The 26,304-nt window shown below is 45.4% G+C and overlaps 1 protein-coding gene across 1 annotated transcript in view; it reads left to right on the top strand.

The window, feature by feature from the left end:
• The window catches only part of HEXA (hexosaminidase subunit alpha), a 28,511-nt gene extending 3,262 nt beyond the window's left edge, over positions 1-25,249 (top strand). Inside the window, exons 2-14 of the mRNA XM_063089458.1 lie at positions 13,607-13,699; positions 14,817-14,882; positions 16,544-16,590; positions 17,110-17,220; positions 18,108-18,209; positions 18,682-18,814; positions 19,716-19,896; positions 20,848-20,934; positions 21,214-21,286; positions 22,015-22,198; positions 22,398-22,488; positions 23,168-23,272; positions 23,816-25,249. Of these exons, the coding sequence (XP_062945528.1) occupies positions 13,607-13,699; positions 14,817-14,882; positions 16,544-16,590; positions 17,110-17,220; positions 18,108-18,209; positions 18,682-18,814; positions 19,716-19,896; positions 20,848-20,934; positions 21,214-21,286; positions 22,015-22,198; positions 22,398-22,488; positions 23,168-23,272; positions 23,816-23,879 (1,337 nt within the window). The 3' untranslated portion in view covers positions 23,880-25,249. The remainder of the gene's footprint in view (positions 1-13,606; positions 13,700-14,816; positions 14,883-16,543; positions 16,591-17,109; positions 17,221-18,107; positions 18,210-18,681; positions 18,815-19,715; positions 19,897-20,847; positions 20,935-21,213; positions 21,287-22,014; positions 22,199-22,397; positions 22,489-23,167; positions 23,273-23,815) is intronic.
• Positions 25,250-26,304: the final 1,055 nt, after the last annotated feature.

The raw sequence follows: 26,304 nt of genomic DNA on the forward strand, positions 1-26,304 counted from the left end.
TTATAATCTGAATCTTCTAAAATACCTCCCGCCTTTGGTCATTCCTTCTATAACTATGCATGGAACATAGCAAATATTTAGTAATTGTGAATATATTAACATTAAAGAGCTTCTCTGTGAAAAAGTTGGTAAGAAGTCTTCATGGTTTTTGTTTATTTCTAAGATCATCAAGTAGTGATTTGCAGATTTTCATTTAGGATTCCCTTTCCTTTCAAGTTTCAAATTTGGAGTGTGGGCATGTGATTCCAGAGAAAGAAGGATCACACCATGATCCTAACTCATGCTGCTCTTAACTCATCACAAAATTGAAGATGCATTGAGATTGCATCCAGGGAATGTAGGAGGGAAACATAAGATTAGGTAGCTGGGCTGGGGAGAAAGAGTAATGCTTGATTAGTTCTCTGTACTCTAATTGGGCCAGTGGCTGAGTACATTTTAATCTTTCCCAAGGCAAGGATAAGGCATATACCTGCAGAAGACTTGGTTGCCAGTAAGTTTATTGTTTTAAGAGCAAAGATGAAGAAAACAACGTGAAAAGAGGGTTTTGAGGTAGAAATATTTTTCTTGTGAAGGAATAGGGATACATAAAGAGAAATACAGTGATGAATATGTTGTCTTTGGAAAGGAGATAGGTAGCAGAAGCATAGTTTTTCGTCAAGGAGCAAAATAATTGTCATATTTCATTTTGAATCCAAGGGCCTAGATTTGTATGGCTTGTAGTCCTCAACCAGCCTCTCTTCTCACAGCCTTGTTTTTTTTCTTTATTACCTAAATCGTAATGCTTTACCAATAGCCATGGATAGTACTGAGCCCAAGAAGATCAGCTTGATCAAGGTGTGTGTGAGGGTAGTCTGGGCCCGGTTTATGAAAAACCTGAGTCTTTTTCTCTTGAGTTGTAGTTGCTCCCCTTGCTTTGGACATTCTGCTTGAAGACTGTATACATTAGAGGACTCAGGGTCTGCAGCAAGGTTTATTCCAGATCTGCCAGGGGATGATTTTTAATGACATATTTAATTATGTTCCCTCAGGCAAATTGCCTAATTTCCAAGCTGTTGCTGCTACTTCTTTTTAAAAATCTGCCTACATTCCATGCATTTCTGAAGATAACAAGGAAATAGTTATGAATGTCTTTGCAGTCTTCGAAGGAGGGTACAACAGAGGGAAGAACTTGGTGATTTAAAAACAAAACAAAACAAAATAAAAATTTAAACAGTCTGAGTCTGAGATGTCCTTCCTTCCATTTCCTTTTACTGTACTCCCTCAGCTCCAAACAGAAGAGCAAAATAGGGCATTGGGGAGTTTTTATGAGTTGATAACTTGTTGGTTTTTTGTTGTTGTTTGCTGTTTTTAACAGCAAGTGGGCACTTTTTTAGCTACACAGTCTCATACTAGGGCATGTTGTCAGTTTCTTAGCCTGTTAAAGGCATAAGCCTCAATCCCTTTATTGTTGATTATGCAGAAGGAAAGGAGGATCACTGTCTAACCAATACTTCTTTTAGAAATGAAAGAGGTCACTCATGTTTCTGCATTGACTAAATTTCCTCTGCTGGCCCTGGAAATAAGTGGTAAAATAGAGTCAATTTGCATCATCCTCCAGAGGTTAACCAATTGGATTAAGAGCTTTCTCTTACCTTTGTGAAGCTGCTGACAAGGTCAGCTGAGAGGAGATTGGGTCTGCAGAGGTGAGATAGGTGTATGTATGAAGAGTTCTCTGTGATCTGCTTCAAGATTTATGGGTCTTCAGTCCATTGTAACAGAGAAATTTATTTGATTTTCTTCTCTATTCCTGGCCCATTATTGAGTCAAGAACTTCAGTCTTCTTTCTACATAGCCTTTGCTTCTGTTGTAAGCTGTGTCATTGCTTAAGCTTCCTGGTCATGCACTCAGCCCTGGTCACCAGCCAACAGTGGTATGCTACCATGTCTACATATTGTTGGTTGGGCTTGGGTGCTGTGTAGAGCTCCTTCCTGTGGAAGTATATGCTCAAATACAGGAAGTATGTGCACTTGTCAGCTTGGCTGTCAGTAAGCAGCCTTCCCTTCTTTTGTAAAGCTCTTGGGATGTGCTCAAGGGAGATGGCTTACCAGGTACACTGTTATAGATGAAAAGTTTAACTGCTCTACCATTCAACCCTATCCGGGTAGAAACTGGTGCTGGGATCCCACACTAGTGGCTTTGTTCTTTTGACTGGGGCTGCAGTCCTGGATGGGGGCAGATTCAGAGTTCCAAGTCCATGTCCCTTTTATACGTTGGAGTTTCAGCCTGTTCGCCATACAGGGTGGCACCACACAGTAGTGGAGCCTTCAGTCTCCCATAAGAAGCTCATGAAAACCCCTTCAGGGATGGCTTCTATGGTGTAGTTACACCACAGGGCACCCTGCCTCAGGTCTCCTCCAGCCAAGAGATAGAATGACGTTTGCTGTCGTACAACTGACTTATTAGGAAAAGCGAAATAGAAAATGGAAGGAAACTAGCCTTTATTGAGTGTCTGGCAGCTCCATGAGGTCAGTGTTAGCCTCATCTTTCAGAACCAAGACTCATAGAGGCTAAGTAACATGCCCAGGGGCTAAACAGTTAGTAGTGGTGGAGCAGAAATTCCAGTCAGCTGTTTGTATGCTAAGATTTTGTTCTTTTCACTCTGTGGTCTTGGGGTATACTCATAAATATCTTTGTCAAACTAATTAGCGATTTGGAAAACTACTGGCCCCTGGTAGAATTAAGCTCTGATCACACTTAGTGTTAATTACTTCAGATAGTAACTTCTAACATGTCTAATCGCTTATTCATTAGCAATTGGATTATGAATATTTTGATTCCTGACCCATTGTTATCAGATTCCAGTAACATTTCTGGCTTCCTTCCTTCCATCCATCCTTGTCAATAACACTAGGTCCAAAGAATGTTAATTGAAGTGCCCTTGTCCTTAAAGAATTCACAGTCCCTAGAAGTGGATACAGTTATACAATAAAGTGTGATTGTTTTTTTTCTATGATAATTTTTTTTTTTTTAAAGATGACTACTGGTAAGTGGATCTTAACCCTTGACTTGGTGTTGTCAGCACCACGCTCTCCCAAGTGAGCTAACCTGCCATCCCTATATAGGGATCCGAACCCGTGGCCTTGGTGTTATCAGCACCACACTCCCAAGTGATCCACTGGCTGGCCCTTTTTTTCTATGATAATTGAAGTGCAGGGTGCTTTGGGCGTGCAGAAGAGGAACACCTGATCAGGTGTGAGGGGGAGGAGGTAGGGGGGATGATACTTATTGAAAGGACTTTCATAGAGAGCCATTTAATCAGGTCCGAAGGTAGGAGTAGGTGGGGATTGAAGTAGTATTACACATAGAAAGAACTGAGTGTGGGAAAGGCTTTAAGGCAAGAAGCTTTCGTGCCACATTCAAGAAAATCAAGATTAGTATGACTGAAGTACACAACTCTAGGGTGGATCAGCAAGTTAAGCCCTGGTAAGGAACGTGAACTTTTTTTTTTTTTTTTTTTAAGATAACTGGTAAGGGGATCTTAACCCTTGACCTGTTATTGTCAGCACCACACTCAGCCAGTAATCTAACCTGCCATCCCTATATAGGATCCGAACCCGTGGCCTTGGTGTTATCAGCACCGCACTCTCCCAGTGAGCCATGGGCCAGCCCCAGGAAAGTGAACTTTATCCTAAGGTCAAGGAAGGTCAGTAAAGGCTATTAAACAGGATAAATGATACAACTAAGCTCTGGCTGCTTTAGGGATTGGTGGAGAAAAGGACTGGAGGCAGGAAACCCAGTTAAAAGGCTGTTACTGTGGTCTAGATAAGAGATAGTAATTGCGGAAGTAGATTGGTGGCTGTAGGGACAGAGAAAAGGAAGACTGAGGAGTGATTTTGGAGGTGGCATGCGTAGAAGTGGTGAGTTAGGTTGGAGGGGGAGGTGCTGAGGATGACTCACAGATTTCTGATTTAGCAATTTCAGTGTTCTTTCTCATTCACATATTGCTGCCTTTCACAAGTATAGGGCAAAAAGTAGGAGAGGAAGGGAAGGAAGGGAGGGTAGAGAGATTAAGAGGTTGAGAGGTAGAGTGAGAATCATAAAAAGTAAGTATGACTTTGGATGTGTTGAGTGTGAGGTATCTAGCAAACAGTTAGCTATATGGTAAGCTCAGAAGAATGAATTTGAACCCTTCCAGAGGACAAAAAGTTCTAAAAGGCGACCATGGGATGGTGGTTGAGGAGAAGGAGGATGTTGTTGGATAACTACTAAGCCAGAATGTGGGTTCGTTCTTCCTTTTGGGTGTTGAAATCATCTAGGATGATAGCCAGCCTTGGGGTGGAGAAGAAGACTGGGCACCAGGATCCAAAGTGTTGAGTAAGTGAAGAAGTGACCAGGAAGTTGCAGAATGTTGTGACAAGGAGAGGCTCCTTGACTTAACAGCAGGATGGCATGAGCCACAGAAGAGAGGTATTTTTTTCACTTGATGGTGGTGGATGGATGGCCTAGAAGCAGCCCCATATCTCAACCCTAGGATGTGAGAAGACGCTGCCTCTCAGAGCAAGTTGTAGGTGTTCCTGGACTGAGCCAGGCTTCAGTTAAGGAGGAAGTGGAAGAGTCTGAGGATGTTGTAGTTAAATAACCATGCAGTGAGATTTCAGAGGGTTTGTGTGGGTGGGTGATGTGTAGTACAGGTAGTCTGGTGAAGGAGAAGAAATAACATTTATAGGAATGGGAGTATGGGACCAGGAATGAGCACAAAAGTTTATGTATATATTGGGTAAAGTGACAAAAGATGATTGAGATATGACATGGTGCATTTTCCTGACTGTAAGATTGCTAAGAAAATGAGTTCCAGAGACAAGCAAGAATTTGTATTTATATGGGAACGTAATATATGATAAAGGAAGCATTTCTGATCAAAAGTGAAAAGATGTACTAGTCAGTAAATATGGAAAGATGACTACTTATCCATTTGGAAAACAATTAAATTAAATCCTTATCTCATATTAAACGTAAAAGTAAATTCCAGGTAGATTAAAGATCTGAAGGTAAAAGATATATGATAAAAGTATTAAAAGGAAATAAAGGAAACTATTCTTATAATCCTAGGGGTAGAGGAGGCCTTTGTAAGCAAGCAAATAAAAGAACCCATAAAAGACTAACAGATTTGACCACATAAAAATTAAAGCAAAAGAAACCATAAGGTTAAAAAACAAAGGACAAAGTGGGGCAGATATTTGCAACCTTAAAAGACAAGGCTAAAGGGGCCAGCCTGTGGCTCACTTGGGAGAGTGTGGTGCTGATAACACCAAGGCCATGGGTTCGGATCCCTATATAGGGATGGCCAGTTTGCTCACTTGGAAGAGTCTGGTGCTGACAACACCAAGTCAAGGGTTAAGATCCCCTTACTGGTCATCTGTTAAAAAAAGAAAAAAAAAAGACAAGGCTAAAACCTAGAAAGAGCTCCACAAATCAATAAAAGAAAACTAACTAACTAAAAAAATGTGCAAAGAATATGGCTAGTGAGTGCATACATTGATTAAATTCAGTTGTTATTAAAGAAATGCAAATTAAAGCAATGTTTGTTTTTTTAATCAGGCTGGCAAAGATGAAAAAGAATTGAGACAATCTAGTGTTGGAAGGATATGGAGAGATGGCCCCATATATGTGGATTGGGGTATAAATCAGTACAATAATTTGGAATAATAATTTGACAGTATCAAAACCAAAAATTTTCCTGTCTTTGGCCCAGCATTTTCACCTCTAAGAATTTATCCTACAGGAATTTTTGACGAGTGCTTAGATATACAAATACACACACACACACACACACACACACACACACACACACACACACACAAGAATATTTATTTACTAGAGCATTGTTTATAACATTAAAAACTTAGAAACATTACCAAATGTCAGTCAACAGGATGGAGTTAGATAAGTCAGTATATACCTCATCAATGGAATTCTATTCAACACTTACAAATAATGATATAGATCTATATACATTGACATTAGGGCTGGCCAGTTAGCTCAATTGGTTAGAGCATGGTGTTGTAATACCAAGATCAAGGATTCGGATCCCTGGACCGGCCAGCTGCAAAAAAGAAAAAAGAAAAAGAAAGAAATATATATATTGACATTAAAAGATCTACAAATCATTTTAGTAAGTGGAAAAAAGTCACAAACTAATATGTACTAGGATCCCATTTTTCTTAAAAAAAAATCTATATATTTACAAAAAATTGGGAGACTGCAAAATGTTAATCAAAGTTATCTCCTGGGGTGTGGAATTAGAGGAAAATGTTCTCTTTCTAGTGGGGGTGGGAAAGACAGATGAGGTTTTAGAAGTAGGGGGAAAAAGAAAGCTTTTAAGTACAAATTTATTAACAAAAAAAGATGGAATGGGCATGAGAGGGAGGGGGAACATTCAGGATTCATCTGTGGGCAGGAGAGTGCACCTGTGAGTAGGTATTAGTAGCCTCTGGAGGGTGAAGAATCTTGGGAGGCATGGGGGAGAGCACCACGGTCTAGACTGATTTCAGTAGCACTCAGGAGGGGCTTCAGGCTCGGGTAGTTTGATTCTCAGACTCCACTTTACTGGGTTAAGAAGTTTGTCAGGGGTGGCCTTGCCTCCTCCCCTAGCCACTCACAGGTATGATTCCCAGGCTTAAAATACCTTTTTCTGGGGCTGAGCCCGTGGCGCACTCGGTAGAGTGCCGCACTGGGAGCGCGGCTCCCGCTCCCGCTGTGGGTTCGGATCCTATATAGGAATGACCGGTGCACTCACTGGCTGAGCGTGGTCAAAAAAAAAAAAATACCTTTTTCTGTCTTGGTAGTGTGGCAGAAACTACTCAGAGGTCCCCTCTAATGCTAAGTCTTCCTCCCTTTCTGGAGGCAGCTGTAATATCTGCCGTAGCCCTCACCACACTGTTTTGTAATTATTGTTTGTATTTGTTTCTCCCACTAGACTGTGAGCTTCTCAAGGGCAGGGACCAGGGCTTGTTTTTCTTTTTAACTGCCCCAGCACCTAGCACAGTTCCTGATGCACAGTAAGTGCTCAATATGTCTTGGTTGGAATGAAGAAATGAATGGGAAATGAATGATCTTAGGGGCTTTTGTTAGGCTGAGTATGGGGAGATGAAGCCTGGATGTGATGTACATAAAGGTGGGAGGGGGAGGAGAGCAAAGTGGGCAGGGACAAACTTTGGCACCAGCCTAGGAGAGTACCAGGGCATAGGGGGTAGGGTAGGCATTAAATACTGGGAATGTGTCTAAGGCTGAGTTGATTTTCCTAGTTTCCAACCCAGAAGCCAAACCAAATGTCACTTTGTAACCCAAACCAGTGCTTTTTCTCCATGCTGCTAGGATTCTGTGAATTAAATACATTGATATGGAAATGTGGTGGGGGTTATTTGCCGGGGGGGGGGGTTGTTTTGGGGGTTTTTTTGTGGCTGGCCAGTAAGGGGATCTGAACCCTTGACCTTGGTATTATACACCCCAACTGAGCTAACTGGACTTATGGAAATGTTTTGATTCAAGGAGGAGCAGGGCGGGTGGAGGGAGAGACTATTGTGAGCTGAGGTAAAGATTTATAGTTTCCAGGTGCCCTTCCAGAGAATTGGAAAGACCTAAATCTTTGGATTTAGGGATACAGAGGTCTTCAGACCAGTGTCTGGAAAGGTACTTTCTATAAGCCTGGGTGTCTTCTTAGCATCCCCCACCCCAGTCTCAGGACTTCAGAAATACTAGGTTTGGGAGTATAAAAGTAATTTCTACATTAACTATTAACCATTTATGCCTAATTATCATGTAACACAGTCATTATGCATACATACTGTTAAATATGCATTTTTTTTTTAATTCTAGCATCATTCATTTTTTCAGCAAACATTTAATGAATGGCTACCGTGTGTCAGGCACTGGGAATACAAAGACACTGAGGTTGGTCCCTGCTGTTGAGGAGCTCACAGCCTAGGTGAGGAGATAGACAAATAAACAGCATATATTAAGATAAGTGCTATGAAAAATGTGTGTATACTTTGCTTTATGATCACATAGGAAGGTGTCTTAGAAAAGGGTCGGGGAATGACAGCAAAGTTTTATAAAAGGAAAAACAGAGCTGTTTCTTAATCAAGAGACATGAGGAGGGAATGCAAAGTTTGTTTCAGTTGGAGGAAGCAATATATCCAAAGAAAAGTATGGAGAAAATATGGCATTTTCAGGGTTCTCTAAAGAGCTTGTTGTGCTATTGTGAGAGTTCCTGCATAGGAGCAGAAAAAGACAATGCTTTTCCTTATGATCATCCAGTGGATTCTAGTCTTGATCCTGAAAGCTATGGGGAGCCATCGGAGGATTTTAAGCAGAGATTGTCATGATCTGATCTTCATATTAAAAAATTCCAGAGCATAGTAGATTGAAATGGGGTATATGTGGAGGCAGGGAGAGACCACCTGGGAGATTTTTTATAGTCATCCAAGTAAGAAATTATGAGAGGCTGAATTAAGGCTTTGGCCTAGTGGGGAGGGAAAATGGCAATGTATTAAGGTTTTTGTAAAAAGACTTGATTATTTTTTACTGTTGCAATCTCAGTGCTTAGCACAGTGTTTGACACATACTACACAAAGTAGACAGACTGTAAATATTATTTTGAGTGAATGAATGTGTGATCTACTCTGGTGGTGGAAGATGGGCAGGGAAGGAAGAGGTTTCTGGTCTGGGTAAAAAGATTAATGGTGCTGTTATCAAAGTGAGAGAGTGGATCAGCTGGCAAGAGGAATGAAGAGTTAGTTCAGCTTTGTATCTAAGATTCAAATGCTTTTGAGACATCTGAGCAGAGGCATACAAGTCTAGAGCACGAGAAGAAGAGTTGATTGGGAAAGATAGATTTCAGATTCATCAGTCTACTGTGGGAGTGGATGACAGTGTTCAAGAAGAGTGGAAGTAAGGAGAAAAAGAGAAGCCTGGAACCCTGGAGACCCTGGAACACCAGCATGTCGGGGTTGATGAAGGAAAAGGAGAATGAGGAAGTATATTCAAGGAGTTAGAAGGAAAACCAAGAGCCGAGCCTGTGGCGCACTTGGGAGAGGGAACGCGGCGACGCTCCCGCCGCGGGTTTGGATCCTATATAGGAATGGCCGGTGCACTCACTGGCTGAGTACCGGTCATGAAAAAGACCAAAAAAAAAAAAAAAAGGAAAACCAAGAGAGCAGTGTCCCTTAAGTTAAGGGAGTTTAGTTTCAAGAAAGCCAGAGACGTCTGATGCCACCAGAGGTCCCAGAGGAGTGAGTGGTCTCTAAAATATCAGCTCTCTGACAGTGGGGATTTTTGTTTTGATCACTCCTGTATCCCCAGACTTAGAACAGCCTAGCACATAGTAACCATTCAATAAATTACTATTAAATGAATGAATGAATAAATTGGAAAGAGTCCCTTAAATTTAGTTGCAGAGCCACAGGACCGTGGTGAAGCCATTTGCAGAGTGGTAGTAAATGAAGCTAGATCATAGTGGATTGAGGGAGAGATAGGATGTAAGAAAGTGGCTACAAAGAGAGGACTAAGGATGGCCAACTCCATGATCTAAGCACTTGAAATTTATTAATGCATTTAATCTTCTCAGCAGCCCAATAAGATAGGTACTGTCATGATTCCCATTTTACAGATGGGGAAACTGTAGCTCAGAGAGGGTAATAACTTGGCCAAGCTCTCTCAGCTAGAAAGTGTTAGAACCAAGATTTGAATCCAGATCTGTCTGCCTTTGGAGTTCAGCTCCTACTTGCCTAGGCTACATTTCCTCTAGAGCTTCTTTTTGACAGAAGGGCAAGAGAAAGAGGGAGTGTTTGAGATGACATGCAGCTGAGACCAAGAAGATTGCAAATATGTTAGTGGTAATGGGAAAGAATCAATAGAAAGAAATAACTTGAAGACTTTGGAAAAAGATGAAATAATTTGTACAAGAGGAGTCAGAGGAGAGATGCAGAGCACAGGTAAAGGGAAACCCCTTCCATCATGGTTGGGAGTGGCTGAGAAGGTAAAGAAAACCATGTGTTGAAATATTTTTGCCAGGAAGGAGAGGGGAAGAAGGTGGGGAGGATGGGGGTCTGTTCTGACTGTCTGCTGAGAGTTAGGGAGGTAGTGATCAAGTTACAGTCTTGAGGAGAGTGGCATAAGTTTGAAACAGCAGTTGCAGAGAATAGAAAAAAGCAGTGGTGGAGATAGGAGATTTTCAGGGCAGCATCCAAGGCCCAGCCAAGAAGGGAGACCATGATTTTACAGAGTGGCCCATGTTCCATGATTGTCTCCCTTCCCTCCAGCAGGGCATGATAGCCAGGGTCAGGGGCACAGAAGGCAGGTGTTAGATTGATCCAGGGTTGAAGGTTTGCCATCTGGATGTGACAGAAGAAAAGAGACAGGTTGTTGAGAGTAGCGATTGGTTAGGTTGTGTTTGAAGTGATGGCTTGCCACATCTAGGCCCTCAGGGAAGGAAGTGAGGATGGGAGAGGATGGAGAACAGAAAGAAAATGGAGAGGTAATAGTACTAGAGTCGGGGGAAAGTTCAACAGAGGGACTCTCGTAGAAAGAGGGTCCTTGTTCTCAGAATTCCATGTCCAGAGATGACATGTCTGTGATGAATAAGCCAAAATTATGCTAAAAAGGGAGTACAAGGGTAGAAAACTAACCAGTGATGTTATCTATTTACTGAGGGGACTGAGGAAGGGTCCAAAGATACCTTTTTTTCTTTATTGTAAACACTTCTGTACTGTTTGAATTTTTCCAACTAGTATGTACTATTTTTTAAATTTAAAAAAAGATACAAACTTTTCAACTAACCCAAAGAAATGAACAGATTTACGTGAAAGCAGGGAGATAAGCTGCAGAGGCAGGAGTCTGTGGTCATGGAACGGGACCCTGGAGTACATTATCCACCTGTGGACTCATGGGGTATTAGCTTTGAAGAGCAGTAGCCGGACTCAGTTCCCACCCCGCCATTGTTTACAGAGGAGGAAATGGGCGCCCCGAGACTAGCTCAGCGTGGTGTCAGCAGCAGAACCAGAACCAGAACCAACCTTTCCTGATTTCCCAGCCCACTGCTCTGTTTTCCATGCTGCCTCCTGAGCACTTAGGCTTCAGAATTTCCTGCCGTCCTAACCAGGCTCATGGCGTGTACGCCCATGACACTGCTGGGTGATTGGGCTGTTTGCCATACCGTGCTTCCCACATCTCAGTGCTCAGGGTGTGGCTGTGTGTCGAGGCAGCTGTACTGTCCCCTGCCTATTTCCTGCTCTCCTCAGAGCTCGGCAATGTAGCAGCATGGAGGTGGAAAACCACAGTGATGATACAATGTTTACATCCTTTTAAATGACCCAGCGTCCCTGCTGTTTTGCCAGCTCTCTTGTTGCTGCCTCCCCCAGACCTGCCCTCTCATAGCTTAAGGAGCAGCTGTACCTCTGTGTCTACTTCTTTATCAGCCCAAACCCAGATGAGTCACTGCAAGCACTTAGGACATGGATTCTGCACCATGAGATCGGTGCAGAGAGTGAAGGGATTGGAATTCTGGAGAAAGAGCCCTTAAATTAGGAGCATTCTTCTGGGAAAAAAGTGCTTTCATTTCTATCAGATCTTCAAGGAGTCTGTGACTCTCCCTCTCCGAAGACTGCAGACTTAGGAAATGGAGTGCAGGTGTGTTTTAGAAAAGTAAGAATAGAATAACAACAATATAATTAGGTGTCTTCCTGTCTTCCAAGTAATAGTTCAGATAAACCTGGTGTTTGTGCAGCCTCTGTTGTTTTGTCATCAGGACAGTGATGATGGTTGCATATAGATTAGTTGTGATTTCTCCTCATTTGGCAGATTGAGGCCCAGAGGATTAACACTAAAGCTCAGGACTTTTGCCCTCTTTTGGATGGCTGCCTGAGTAGATAGCAGATGAGCTCTCCACACAATGGTGCTGGGGCACCATGACATGTGGGGTTGGGAATGGGGACAAGGAAGCAGGGGCTGGGATATAGTTTAAGGAGGGGTATTCTTTTATAGTTTTCTTCATCTGTTCCCTAGGTTGAGTCCTCTTTGGTCTTTGGGATTTGTAGAGAAGGGTTTGTAGAGATAGCTTGTCTGCTTGGGAAGCTCAGGATGACCCTACAGATTCTGCCTTGAAAGTGGTCTTAGCCCCGAAAGCCTGAGTGTCCTTTTATGTTGTGGGGATGAATTTTTAGGGTTTGGAATGGAATTGTGAGTTGACCTGGCTCAAAGTTGCCTCAAATTCCCTTCTCCCTGCCAAGTGTAAGCAGGTGTCGGTGTAGGGATAACAGGGTATTTACTGGGAGGGGAAAGAATATGTTTATTCACGATGGAAGGAAAGGACCCCATATTGGCTTGCTTCTTAGCAGACCTGAGAGCTGAGATGTAGCCAGGTAGTAGTGCTCAGGAGGTTTGAGCAGGCTTCCTTGAGATGGTCTGAAGCTCTTGGGTTCCTTCCGCTTGGAGATGGGTAACATTTGGGATTCTGGTTTGGTTCTGAATTCTCTCTCCTTGTCTTCTGCCAGGCTATCCTATCCCTGACTTTGTAGTCCCATAGGAAGTCATGGATGTTGTGTCAGTGAGATGCATATAGCTCCAGAAAAGAATAGAGAGGGGGGTTCATTAAGTTGACGGTTGGGGCAGTAAAATCAGAACCACCCTGAAGGTCACAGAGAAGAACTGGTAGGAGGGTAGGAAGAAACAGTGCATTAGTATTTTGGCTTTGCCATTTTTCCGCATAGACTTGGGTCTGTAAAGCTATATTAGATAGTATGTTGGTTCATACTGGGTGGATTTCCACTGTTGGGCAGAAATCTACCTTGGATGGAAAACCTTTTTGGGAAGAGGAGGGAGTGAAGCAGGATGGGCTGGTGATCATGTGCCTTCTCTGAGACATCAGCTCCATTATCTCAGGCATTCCTCTGCTGGAAGATCCTCCTGTCATCTCCTCCACCTGCTCACATTAGTTCACGGGTTTTTACAAAATTGGAAACCCTTCATCTGGAGCCCTCAAGAGCAGTACTACTTAAAGTGCCAGTCTGCGGTGAGACAAGAAGCATATGCACCAGAATGTAAAACTGTTCCCTTCATCAAGAAAATGTTGTTATGAAAAAAATGTTAGAACTAGACAATGTATTTAATCTAACTTAATTGACTTACATTCCGGCATCACATAAGCTTCCTATCTAGTGCCCAACCGGTAATGCAGTTTGCCTATCAGCAGCTAATCTGCAGACCACATTTTGAGCAGCAATGCTCTAGAGCTGCCTCTTGGTCAGAAACAATTGTTGAGAACTTGGAATCACTTGCTTGGCACAGTCCAAGGGAAGCCAGAAATATAAAGCCATGGGTTAGAAGAACTGCCACCCAGATCGTTCATTCATACATGGGTCAGGGCAGGTTACTGGGGTTAAAGGGAGAACAACCAGAATGAAAAAAGTTGAACGGATGACTAGGTAGTGGTTATGCCAAGGGTAAATGACTTCCCTTTTACCACAGGCATGTGAGCCGAGGAGCTAGAGCTAAAGACCCTCTTGTAGGATCTTGTTTTGCTGGTTGCTTCTAGTGGTTGGTCAGCCACACTGAGTTTACCCTTTCCTTGCAGGAAAACAGCATGTATTGGAAAAGAATGTGTTGCTTGTCTCTGTGGTCATACCTGGATGTAACCAGTTTCCTTCTTTGGAATCAGTGGAGAATTGTAAGTACCACCCTATTTCCTGTCCTAGAAGAGCCAGCATTTGTCTGGAGCTATAACTCTGGATAGATAGCCTGGCCAAACTGCAGATGCTTGGCCTGGAGTCCCCCATGACCTTGGGGACCAAGGGTCACCAAATGCCAAGAGCCATAGCAAATGAGTTTTTGCTGTGCAGAATCTCTAACCAGTGTCTTTTTTTTTTTTTTTTTTTTTTTTTTGTCGTTTTTTTTTTTCGTGACCGGCACTCAGCCAGTGAGTGCACTGGTCATTCTTATATAGGATCCGAACCCGCGGCGGGAGCGTCGCCGCGCTCCCAGCGCAGCACTCTACCGAGTGCGCCGCGGGCTCGGCCCTTCTAACCAGTGTCTGAAGATTGATTGCTGAATGTCACACTGGCTATTCACTGAGTCCCACAGGACACCTGCTTTCTGGACTGAGTTCATTTCTGTTTTAGCAAAGTGCACACTTTGCTGATTTTCTCTAGGAGACCCTACATTGGGGAGAAAAGGGTTTTTAGTCATTTATACTGAGATGAAGCTAAGTCATTAGTCCCGTGACTGCCTCCTGTCTGCCCTGAGCAGCAGTATTTGGGCTTCTCAGTCTCCAAAGTGAACATTTGAGTCTTGGCTTCTTTCTCACAGTCTTGAATGAAGTAGCTGTAGCCTAGAGAAGGGAAAGGAGGGTGATTACAGAGGCTTTGGGAGTATTGTATCCTGGACTCGCCTCTCCAGGCATCCCTCTTCCCTTTGCCAATAGGAGATTTCATTTCATACTTTCAGCTAAAGGCTGGTAGGGTTTCATGTTTCTAGTGGGGGAAACTGATCCACGAGATGGATGGTGCTTTGCAGAGAACTCTGCTCTAGCCCAACCATCATATATTCTCTTTCAGGGCCTGCAGAGGCACTGTGGTGACCATCCTTCCATTCTGGCCCCAGGCCTGGCCATCCTACAGCTGTCCTGTTCTGGGGATGTCTCCTCTTTGAAAGATGAAAAAAAAAAAAAAAATGTGATCTTGCTAGCTTTTTTAAAATTTTTCGATCCAGGGATTTATATAGGACATCTGGTCTATAACCTGAGAATAGAAAACCTTAACCAAATGGAGTCATTTCTGTCATTTCAGACACCTTGACCATAAATGATGACCAGTGTTTACTCCTCTCTTACAGTGTCTGGGGAGCTCTCCGAGGTAACAAGGTGGGGCTGATGCTGGGACAGAAAGAGAGGCGGGTGGGAAGGAGGGAGGAGAAAGGTTGATGTGGGGAGATTGGCATTGGTGGGGTGGGAGGACAGGACTGGGGACCCAATGAATACTCACACTTTAGGAAGCTTTCTGCTTTATAGAGACCAACTGGAGTGTTTCCCCATCTCCTTATAGTCGTTCCTAGAAGTTGACAGGCTTCACCCTGTGCAGTGGCAGCAGCTCCCCTGGGCAGGTGCTCTGGGGACACAGTAGGAGAGTCTGCAGGTGGATGCTAGGCTCCATCAAGGGGCAGGTGGCTGGGGAGAGGAGACTGACACTGCCACAAATGCTGCCTGTCCAGCTCTCACAAAGGCACATAATTGGAAAGAGTCTTTAAAAAGGAAAACTATAACAAAAGAAATACATAAATGTAAAAAATAATAAAAGGATAAATAGTAGTAAAATATGTAGAACTATATTATTTCTGGAGAAAATGAAGAGTTTCTTGGCTAACAGGTGATATGACCCCACCTTCCTCTTGGTTTGCCTAAAAGGTGTTTGGTCCCTAGATGCAGACTTAGCCAAGTACCTCTCCTGCTTTTGGTAGAACCTCTGCTGGTGAATGGTGAAGCCAGTTTTCACAGAATTTCACATCTTGCTTTAGTTTGTGTTTATCCCCTTGTTCCTACTCTTTGCTTTGGAGAAAGAGCACGCTGACTCCCCTTACTGCCCTCTTGAGTTTTTTGTGCAGGTGCTAATGATTAGTCAGGATGGGGGTGGGGGTAATCTGGGACTCCAGAGGGCTTGGTGTCAGAGGCAGAGTAGGGAGAAGCCAAAACACTGCATTGGCAGTTTGCTTCAGACTAGGTGCTGAGTGACCACTAAGGTCTCGTGGATTCTTTCATTTTGAAATTTTAGGACTCTGGGAATCCTTCATGGGGCTTCTGCTGAGTTTCTCAAAGTGGGGCTCTAGCTGTTGAGTGCCTGTCATGCTCTGGACTCAACACACTTGTGCTTGAGCCTTCCTGGACTCCAGGAGACTGTGTCAGGGGATAGGGGCAGTCTTTCCAGGGCAGTTACTGCCCACCCCAACTCAGCTCCCTGTAGCTGGGTCTCATCTCAAGCTCTGAAGAGGAAGAGTGGATGCTTCCTTGTCTCCTAGGTCCAGCTATGGACCCCACCTCCTCGGAAACTCAAGATTATGATTACTTCCTCACAATTCAGTCTTGGAGAAGTGAAGGGGTTACATATGGGGGGACCCCTTTTCTCAGCACCCTTAGTTCCTGCTGGGTTTTATCCATGGAAAGCCTTAACCCCTTGCAGGCTGGTTTGTCCATGCATCTGTTCTCATAAGCACACATCTTGGCCTCTCTTCTGAATGATCATGGAAATAGGATTACGGGTATGTAGGTTTGGAAGGTTAGTATGTTACTAGGAGGAGCCCTTAAACTCCTTAGACTACCACCTCCCCAAATAAAATGTGGAGTAAAAATGGATACTGGCTTCCTAGTATCCCCTTTTCATAAGTGTTCAGAATCCTCAGGCCTACACTACATCCATTTCCACCATGTGCCCAAACATGCTGTGCCATGTTAAGAACCTTCCAAATGCATGCATCTCTTTTCCCACTGCCCGAGTCTTTACTCTGCCTCTCTACTTCTCCATAGGCCTGGAGACTTTTAGCCAACTTGTTTGGAAGTCTGCTGAGGGCACGGTGAGTGTGGACCCTCAGCGAGGGCTCCTTCTTAATCTTTGGGGTTTTCTGTCAATATTGAGAGTACTGGAAAAATCTCGTTTTGCCTTAGACAGAGTCTTGGTGGCTTGAGGTTGCCCCAACAGGAGTATAGGAGGAGATATGGGTAGAAAACTGGTTTGGTAGATTTGATCTAAAGTCACTGTAATTTGGCTCCCCTGAGTCATTATGTAGTAATGACCTTGAGGCCACACTGCTTTGAAGACAGTAAACATGTAAACAGTCAGGAATATCCAGAATTTGTAGGCTGAGTGATGTATGGGACAGTTGTATTTGACTGGCGTGGGACAATTGCTCTCTGGACAGGTGGCTGCTTATGGTCATTGATATTGAGTGGGAGGGGAGTTTAGAGAGATTGTTAACCTGCAGAACCTGCAGGCACAGATTTTCAGCGGTCTTGGGAGAGTTTTCCTCATCCCCCAGTGCCCCCATGGAAAGCTCCCTTTGAATCGTGATATGCTCAATGTTTGGTCTGCACAGTTCTTTATCAACAAGACAGAGATTGAGGACTTCCCCCGCTTCCCTCACCGGGGCTTGCTGTTGGATACGTCTCGCCATTACCTGCCGCTGTCTAGCATCCTGGACACTCTGGTACTCAGGCCTTAAGGCCTTCTTCGCTGGGTTGGGGCAAGGGATAGACCAAGTTACAAATTCTTAAAGAGTTAGAGAGAGAATATATGTAACTCTAGGAGCTCCTGGGAAAAATGTAGAAGAAGATGACTTGCTTTAAATCTCAGAAATTAACAGATGTCTTAAATCTACTCCACTGACTACTGTGCACCAATGTCTAGGCTGTTTCCAAAAATACAGAAGGTGTTTTGGGGAATTGGCTTCTTCGGTCAGGCAGAGCTAGGTTTAGTATAGTTAGGTCAAGGTCATAGGAAAGAGTGTTCAAAGCCTTAGCTGGGGAGATTCCTAGCTCTCGTGAGTGTGATGTGCAATCTTATCTGACAATTGCTAATCCAACTCATGTGTCTGCCTTTTTCTTGCTGCTCTGGTGCACCCAAAGAAGCCAATGCATCTACAGCCTTGACTTCTGAGATTATGAGTTACGGGGCTACTAGATTCCCAGCAGGCCTCACAGTTTGGGTAAACACCAATCAGATAACTCAACACAAATAGCAGGAGGCAGTGTTGATCTTCAGGCTATTTGGGGACTTTTGGAAGACTCCAGGGTACCACAGTAGCTGCAGCCCTCCTCTCATGGCCAGAATTCAACTTAAAAGAGGAGATACTGCTTTTGTCAGCCATCCTTGGATGTGTCCTGGGAAGAGAACAAACGTGCTGGGTCTTCCCTCCATGCCAGGCACTCCCTGATGGGAAGATTTGATAGATCTTATGAACACTTCACTGGAAGCTGGGGCAGATTGAGCCTGGTGGGGTGTGTGGAGTAGCCTGCCAGCCTGCCCAGCTTCCCAAGTTTGAGGCTGAGACTGGAGAGGCCATGGTGGATTCACAGTGTGTGCTCTGACCCACAGGATGTCATGGCATACAATAAATTCAACGTGTTCCACTGGCATCTGGTAGATGACCCTTCCTTCCCATATGAAAGCTTCACTTTTCCAGAACTCACCAGAAAGGTATGTCTCAATTTCAGACCAAGATTACAGGTCAATGTCTGAGCCTGGCTGTAGCCCTGATGGCAAAGACAGTGGCTCTCATCCTTACTAGCCAGTTTGGCAGACACACTGACATGAAGGAAGGACACTGGATTTGGAGTCAGGAGACGTGAGTTCAAGTCCAAACTTTGCCATTAATTTGCTTCATGATCTTCAGGAGATAATCTCTCCTGATCTCATTTTCTTTTATTTATATATATTCTGTTAAATGGGCATAATACCTGCCTTGTTTATTTCACTGGCAGTATTATACTCAGATAGATGTGATAAATGGTAGGAAATTATGATAAACTTTCTTGAAGATAGTCCCTGGTAGCGAAGGGATATGGGCAGGTTTTCTGATATGTGGGGAGTACTGGGGGCATGTTTAAGTATCTTCTACTCTGCTAGCCTTTGGGAAATGAGAGCCCAAATGGTGCCTTGTGCCTTTCAGGGGTCCTACAACCCTGCCACCCACATCTACACTGCGCAGGATGTGAAGGAGGTTATTGAGTACGCGCGACTTCGGGGTATCCGTGTGCTGGCAGAGTTTGACACCCCTGGCCACACTTTGTCCTGGGGACCAGGTAAGAATAATGTCTGAGATTGGAGGGAGTCTAGCTCTTGGATGTGGCATGTCCCAGCCTTGGTCCCTGGAAGAATGATTTCCATCAACTTCTTCCACCTGGGAATTTATATAGGAAGAACCTACTTTGGGCAAAGGAGGCCACTTCTTACTATTAATATGGGCAAATTCTTCTAAGATGCCCTTGTGTTGGTTGTGCCCTAGAGTAGATGCCGAAGAATCTGACTCCCAGGGTAGAATCTGAAAGTAGCCCATGGTGCCTTCCAGATGACCTCTGGAGTTGGACAGTCACTACTCCTGCTCACTCACTTTCTTCTGTATACCCCTAGCCCCTCAGTGTGAGTTCCCCAGTCTGAGCCCCAAAGCTGGCTAAAGGAAGGTTGAAATAGGCTCCTGGCCTTGTAGGAAACCAAAGATGCCTTGTGGCCTCAACCTCAGGAGGGAAAGACTCTGGGCCCAGGGAGATGCCCCTTAGGAACCGTAGAAATATTCTGGGTGATGGTTGACCCCACACATCGGCAGAGATAGGGAAGAAAGATTTTGCCAAATTGGCTGGATCAGGCTCTCCCTCTGATTTTCAGCCTAAAGCTGGTATAACAGCCTTTGGGAGCAAGGGTGACTCCTGCTGGAAGCAGTGTGTCAAGGCAGGAGCATATGCACTGACAATTATCTGGCTGTAACTCAGCCTCTGTCTGTGATTTTGGATGTATTTGTGTTTCTTTGTGACTAAACGGTGATGATTATCAGTGTCTGTGAGTGCCTGGGTGTATGCCTACTTAGATGTGCATAATGTTTATGAACATGATTGTCTTACTTTATGTGACTTAGCATCCTTACCTGTAGGACTGTGCATGCGGGCCCTTGTATTTGTGACACTTGTGTGGGGTTCTCTATTGGCTTAGGTATCCCTGGATTATTGACTCCTTGCTACTCTGGGTCTCAGCCCTCTGGCACTTTTGGACCAGTGAATCCCAGTCTCAACAATACCTATCAGTTCATGAGCACATTCTTCTTGGAGGTCAGCTCTGTCTTCCCAGATTTTTATCTTCACGTTGGAGGAGATGAGGTTGATTTCACCTGCTGGTATGAGCCTTTTGACCTTCCCATCCCAGCCTGAAGAATTGCTTATTCAGAATAGAGGTTAGCATCTGAGGGCTCACCTGTCTCAGCTGCGGCTCAGGGGCTAACCTCTGAGACAACAGTCTGACTCAGTTCACATTGCTCAAAGGTCTTGGGCATTTCTCTCTCCATCTACAGAGAGACCTTACCTGATTTTGGCAAGGCTGTCATTGTAAACCTGTCCTTTCCTCTTATCTCATATCCTTGAGATATTTATGGAAAAATCAGCTCTGGGCACAGAATTGGCTTAGAAAAATCCAAGATGGAGAAAAATAGTCCCTGTTAATGAAGGCTTAAAATAATGTGGTTGAAGAGTCAAGACAGAATTCAAGATTAATACAGGACAATGTCTAATTAGTATTAAACTGTGAAGTCCAAACCCTCAGATCTAGTGAGCTCAAAAGAGGTTGAGGGGCTTCTTTGAAACGTGGGCACTAGAGCTGGAACTGGGGAAATAGTCTGGAGACATGAGGAGGGGAAAATGTTCCAGAAGGAGAGTAATGTGAGCATAATGCAGATGTTGCAAGGCAAGGGATTTGCAGCTGCAATAGACAGCAAGGCATGTCGTGTGACTGGAACAACAGACAGAAAAGCCAGGATCCCATGTGCTGGAGTGCCGAGCTGAAACCTCAGATCCACATGTTATAGTCCAGACAGAGGATTAATAGGTGTTCTCTTTGTGAGTTTGAACTTAAAACTCTTCAGGCCCAGACATACATGTTCTTAGCCTGTGTCCAAGGCTCCCTTCACATAGCTTTGCTCAGCCACGCCTTCCACATTTAGAGCTTCTCAGATCCTCAGTTGTTTGGTTTTTCAGGTGAAAAGAGGAAGTTGTGGGAGGCCAGGTGACTAATCCCCAGGCTTTAGATTTTCAGGATGTTGAAAGAATTATCTTCATTTTCTCTTGGGATTCAGGAAATCCAACCCAGATATCCAGGCCTTTATGAAGGAGAAAGGCTTTGGTGATGACTTCAAGCAGCTGGAGTCCTTCTACATCCAGACGTGAGGAAGGAAGGAGGGTGGGCATTGTCCCTTGGGGGTCACCTCCTGTGGGGTCCTCACTTTCCCTATCAGGGCCATGCCCTGCTTGACCACTGTCTGGGCCCCTGAAGCATTCCTTTGTCCTATCCTTTTGGAGTGGTCAGTTCCTAACCCTGAGGAAGACACTGTTCAATCAGGAATAGGCTCCTGGCCAGGTTCCACCCCTAGAGTTCTGGCACAAACAACCTCAATCCTGTCCGAGCTGAACAGACACTTTCTTGACACTCTTCTCCTCTCCAGGCTGTTGGACATCATCTCTTCTTATGGCAGGGGCTATGTGGTATGGCAGGAGGTGTTTGACAATAAAGTAAAGGTGAGCCAAGAGCAGAGGAAAGAAGCAGCCACCAGTGGTGCATCTGTCTGCTCTCCCCAGCCCTCCCTTTCCCCTGCAGGGACTGATTTTCCTGGTTTGGACTAGGCTTTAATGGTCAGAGCAGTTAGGGCCATCTCTCTCTCCCTTCTAGAAAGGCCGCAGATATGTGAGCCCTGGTTTTTGGCGTCAGAGCCTCTCTCTGCCCTTGCTACAAACTGATCAAGAGTTATTTCTGCTGCTAGGTTGCTTGGGATTCCTGAGACTTGACACAGTGGTCTGGGTTTCCCTCCCTGAGCCATAGACTGGGGTCCTCCTGGCCTGTAAGAACATGGCTACCTTCTTCACTGTTGATCCTGTCACATGCAGGAGCTCTGCACAGAAGCCTTGTCCCATCCCTAGAAACATTTGGAGCCTCTTAGACATAGCAGCTCCTGGGCCCCACTGCTTGCCTCCCTCAGCTCCCACAGCTGGTATTGCTATCTCTGTGAGGACAGGGAGGTTGCAGTGGGGCCTGGGACAGGAGAGCAGCAGGAAGAGCTCTCTCAGGGCCTGTGGACTCCTCAGCCTCTGTGCTGGGGTGTGAGCTCAGGGGTTAGCAGTCCTAGAGACACACTTTGCTGTTGGGGAGCATCGGAGCACACACCCTTGGCCTGGGTTGCCTGCCTAAGAATGAGATCTGGGACTCTCCTCAGCCCTGTGCCATTACTGCCATTGGACCTTTGTGACAGGTTCGGCCAGACACAATCATACAGGTATGGCGAGAAGAGGTACCAGTAACCTACATGAAGGAGATGGAACTGATCACCCAGGCCGGCTTCCGGGCCCTGCTCTCTGCCCCCTGGTACCTGAACCGTATAACGTATGGCCCTGACTGGAAGGACTTCTACCTAGTGGAGCCCTTAGCATTTGAAGGTAAAAGCAGGGAGCTGTCCTCACTCACCAGAGGAGGCTGGGCTGGGGCACAGGGTGGAGGGCAGGAGGGACTGGGCTGCATGTTTCAAGTTAGGAAATGAAATGACCTATCTGAGGAGAGGACCACCTTGGAGAGATGGACTGAGGGGAGCCCTGGCGTTACCCCACCACTACCAGCCTGTTGCTTGTTTTCCCTCAGGTACCCCTGAGCAGAAGGCTCTGGTGATTGGTGGAGAGGCCTGTATGTGGGGGGAGTATGTGGACAGCACAAACCTGGTCCCCAGGCTCTGGTAAGGGTTTTCTGGGGGAGGTGGAGGGTTGGGTTGGAGGGCAGGAGTTCTCCCCCACAAACTCAATCCCATCCAGCCATCTTCAGACTAGTACCCTCCTTTCAGCTGGAGAGAGAAGGGACATCACAGCGACCTCTCTGTATTTGATACTCACTTCCCACGTGACTTCCAGGGGTGTCCCTCCAACAACCCATTAGATGTGTAGGATAGGGCTTATTACCTTCACTTCACAGATGGAAATAATGAGGCCTGGAGAACACAGGTGACTTGCTCAGGATCCAACACGGAGAGTCCATGGTTCCTTTAATAAGACTTCCCTATGCCATTTCCTCAGCAGCCTCACTAAGCACAGTTGTGTGTGCAAAGTTTACATTTTCAGGACACCTACTGCTGCTGCTGTCAGTACCATTGATGATACCTTTAGGGCTTATTCTTGTTCTCAGATCTTTGGGAGAGGAGTAGGGTGGGATCTTTATCCACATTTTAACAAAGATGAAGCTGAGCCCTAGGACTTCTAAGGAGCCATCCAGCCAGGCTGTCACTCTGAACAAGGTGTTTGATCACTTTCCTTGACCCTGAGCTAGTCCACAGGGCCTAAACAAGAGGCAGTAGCTTGTGGATGTCCAGCACCTTTGCAGGGAGTACAGGGCCCAACCTGGTGCGTGTCACCTTCCTCCAGGCCCAGAGCAGGGGCTGTTGCTGAGAAGCTGTGGAGCAGTGAGTTGGTATCTGACCTGAAATTTGCCAGTAAACGTTTGTCAAGCTTCCGCTGTGAGTTGCTGAGGTAAGCGAGCTCTGGAATGGGTGGAGCAGATCCAGGGCCTGGGACTCCTTACTGAGAGGAAAAGAATGATAACAGTTTGAGTTGGCCCTTCAAATCTGCATCTGCAGATTCAACCAACTGTGGATTGAAAATATTTAGACAAAACAAAACAATAGCTAGGAACAGAGGGCTAAGTAGGCCAAGAGCACTGGGCACCCCTCAGGCATCTACTTCTTTTCTAAAGGGACTGAGTTTTGGGGGCTGGATACAGAGACAGGCAGGATAGAAATAGGGAGGTTATTCTTCAAAATTCCTGGGTCTGTCTGTATCAAAATCATACAGTGTACCTGTTCAAAATGAAGATTCTTGCCAATACTGTGCCTCACTCCAAGTGACAATCTCTTGAAGTGAGATCTCCAAGTAACTTTGGCTACAGTGACAATTTGAGATTCATTGAAATGGGAAGGGGAGACCATTGACTGTGGTGGAGAAGTTGGTGCTGGGACCTAAGATTGACCATCCTGAAGGGCTTATCTTGCCATTTCTTCATGTGTCCTCTTGCAGGCGAGGTGTCCAGGCCCAGCCCCTCAATGTAGGCTACTGTGAACAGGAGTTTGAACAAACCTGAGCCAGCAGCCCCAGCCACCAAGGAGGGTGCTGGCCCTAGGAGAGTGGTAGTGGGGCCAGGCTTCCACTGCATCCCCGCTGGGGGACGGAGCCCCTTGCCCACGTGACCCGTGCCTGGAGAGAAGGAGGCTGGTGCTGGCACTGGTATCCAATAAAGAGTGGTGTGGCATTTTTCTATAATGAACTTGGGTTACCTGTGTAAAAAAAAATGTGAATGGCCCTAGGGTGAGGGAGCAGCCAGGACTGGCCTTCTGCTCTCGAGAGTGATAGAGCTCAGCAGGCCCAGCCAGGTTTAGCTCAGTATCTGCCCCTGGAGGAGCCTTATATGCTGAGGGCTGGAAAGGAGAACAGGAGCCTTTGTGCTTCTCTGCTCACCCATGAGTTAACATCACTCCTCTCCCACCTTCAGACGTATCCCAGACACCTGTCCCCATCCTCAGCCTGGTCACTTAACTTCTGCAGGACTTCTGGACAGTAGAGAAGGCTCCAGACCCAACCTGGTCACAGCATAGCCCATCCCCCAGGCACACTCACACGCCTCCCTACCCTTGAGCTATTCTTCTCCTTTGGGTTTCTTGCTACCTCAGTTTCATACGGCCATCATGTAAATATTATTGAATACGTATTGTGGTCTAGACACTGTGGTAAAGTGTTGAATTTGAAGGGCTTGTTCTTCAGAGGCCTTGGTCAACTCCAAAATAACGCAGGCAACCTCTACCCGCCCCCTCCCCAACTTCTACCCATTTTTAGCCCAAAGCATCTTCTCAGGGAACAGATGGCACAGCTGAGGCCATGAGAACACAGCCTCCAAGGAGCAAGGAGGTGCATGTGGCTGTGGAACAGGGTCTTTGCCCATGTGACCTGCTTTCTTCAGGAGGAAATGTCCCATTGTGGGCCCAGACTGCCCCCTGGTGGTTTCATGTGCAGAAATGACAGTGTAGCCAGAGGCTGGGGCAATAGTGGACAGCAGCCATCTTGGATAAAGATGTCTTGGCCATTATTTGTTAAATTCTTTGCCTGGTCCTGGACTGGGAGGACAATGGAGAGGTCCCAGGCATTTCTTTCAGAAAGCTTCCAGTGTGGTGGATAGAGAATCTTGGGAAAGGCAGGCCTCTAAATAAAACTTGGTCCTTAAACACCATCCTTCAGTCTCTCCATTATGTTTTTTGGGGGGACCTGGTTGGGGTTAGACCTTGCTATCTTGTGCTATTTCTGTAGGGACAGAGTGGGCACCTTCTACCAACAGAATTCTCAAGATTTTCACACAGCTCGGCATAGCCAGGCCCAGGGTTCTGTCCTAGAGAGACATGAGCTAAGTAAGCCTCCACCACCTACACCCACCAAAAGATCCCTCTTACCTCTGTCACTCAGAAGCCCATGGGGCAGTCCACCCTGCAGAAATGCTGCAACACTTCAAATGTCCCTCCTTCCCTCCTGATCATAACTTTCATGTTGCTGTTATTTGGGATAATGTTAAATAAAAAGAGCAGACTCTAAGCTGTAAATCTCAAGTCGATGAAGGAAGAGGCCATGAAAATATTTAAAGCGGGAAGGATCTGTGATTTCTTATTCCTGCTATAAACATTTTCTTTAAATGTTATTATTTTTACCACTTAAAAAAATTAATGTGGCCTTGCCAAGACCTTCAGTGTTAGGGTGTGCTGTTCCTTGACTACATTGCTCCTGGGGTCCATTGATCATGAGAGCAATTACCTGAAGATCATCAGACTACCAGCTACTGACAGGTGAGAGGCAGTAGCCCTCAGCGACTGCCCAGTCTGTTCCCATGCACAGAATCGCTGTTTTCCCACCTCTTCTCCCTTCACCCGGGCTGTGAATTTAGAGCCCCACCCTGTGCAGGCCCAGACTACTCAGGTGGGCTTGTGTTCTCTGGGTACCACCCAGGCGATGGGCAAGTGCCCAGACTAATGTCCTGGTTCCAGTCGTCCTAGAAACAAAGAGCCCTCACCCAGCCTCTGCTCTCCTAGGAATCTACTAAGGAGGCAAAGCAGGCCTACTGGGTATAAAAGTAAAGGAGTGAATGGAGGCTGGGAGAATGTTTGGCCTCCCCCTCTTCTTGGTAGTTGAGGCTGCGTGCTAGGTACTCTCCCTTCTAGGAATCTGACAAAGTGATGTCACTGTGCTTTCGGGTGCAACTCAGTGGATTGCCGTAGGGATAGGATATCAGGACTTGGGAACGCAGGTGCCACCACAGCACCAATGATGTAGAGCCATTGCCCCTAGATTTCTGGGACAGCGAGGGTGTGAGAGGCTCAAATGATACTGGGAAAGGGTGAAATAAAGGATATAGGCAAAACTTATTTTTTACTAATGTAGATGCACATACATTGTGGCAACATTTCTAGCACTCTGAAGTCTAGATTTGTATAGTAGTTGTCAATATCTTTTGTAAGATTAATCAATTC

This window comes from Cynocephalus volans, chromosome 3 (genome assembly GCF_027409185.1).
Source record: "Cynocephalus volans isolate mCynVol1 chromosome 3, mCynVol1.pri, whole genome shotgun sequence".
In the NCBI taxonomy this organism is placed as follows: domain Eukaryota; kingdom Metazoa; phylum Chordata; class Mammalia; order Dermoptera; family Cynocephalidae; genus Cynocephalus; species Cynocephalus volans.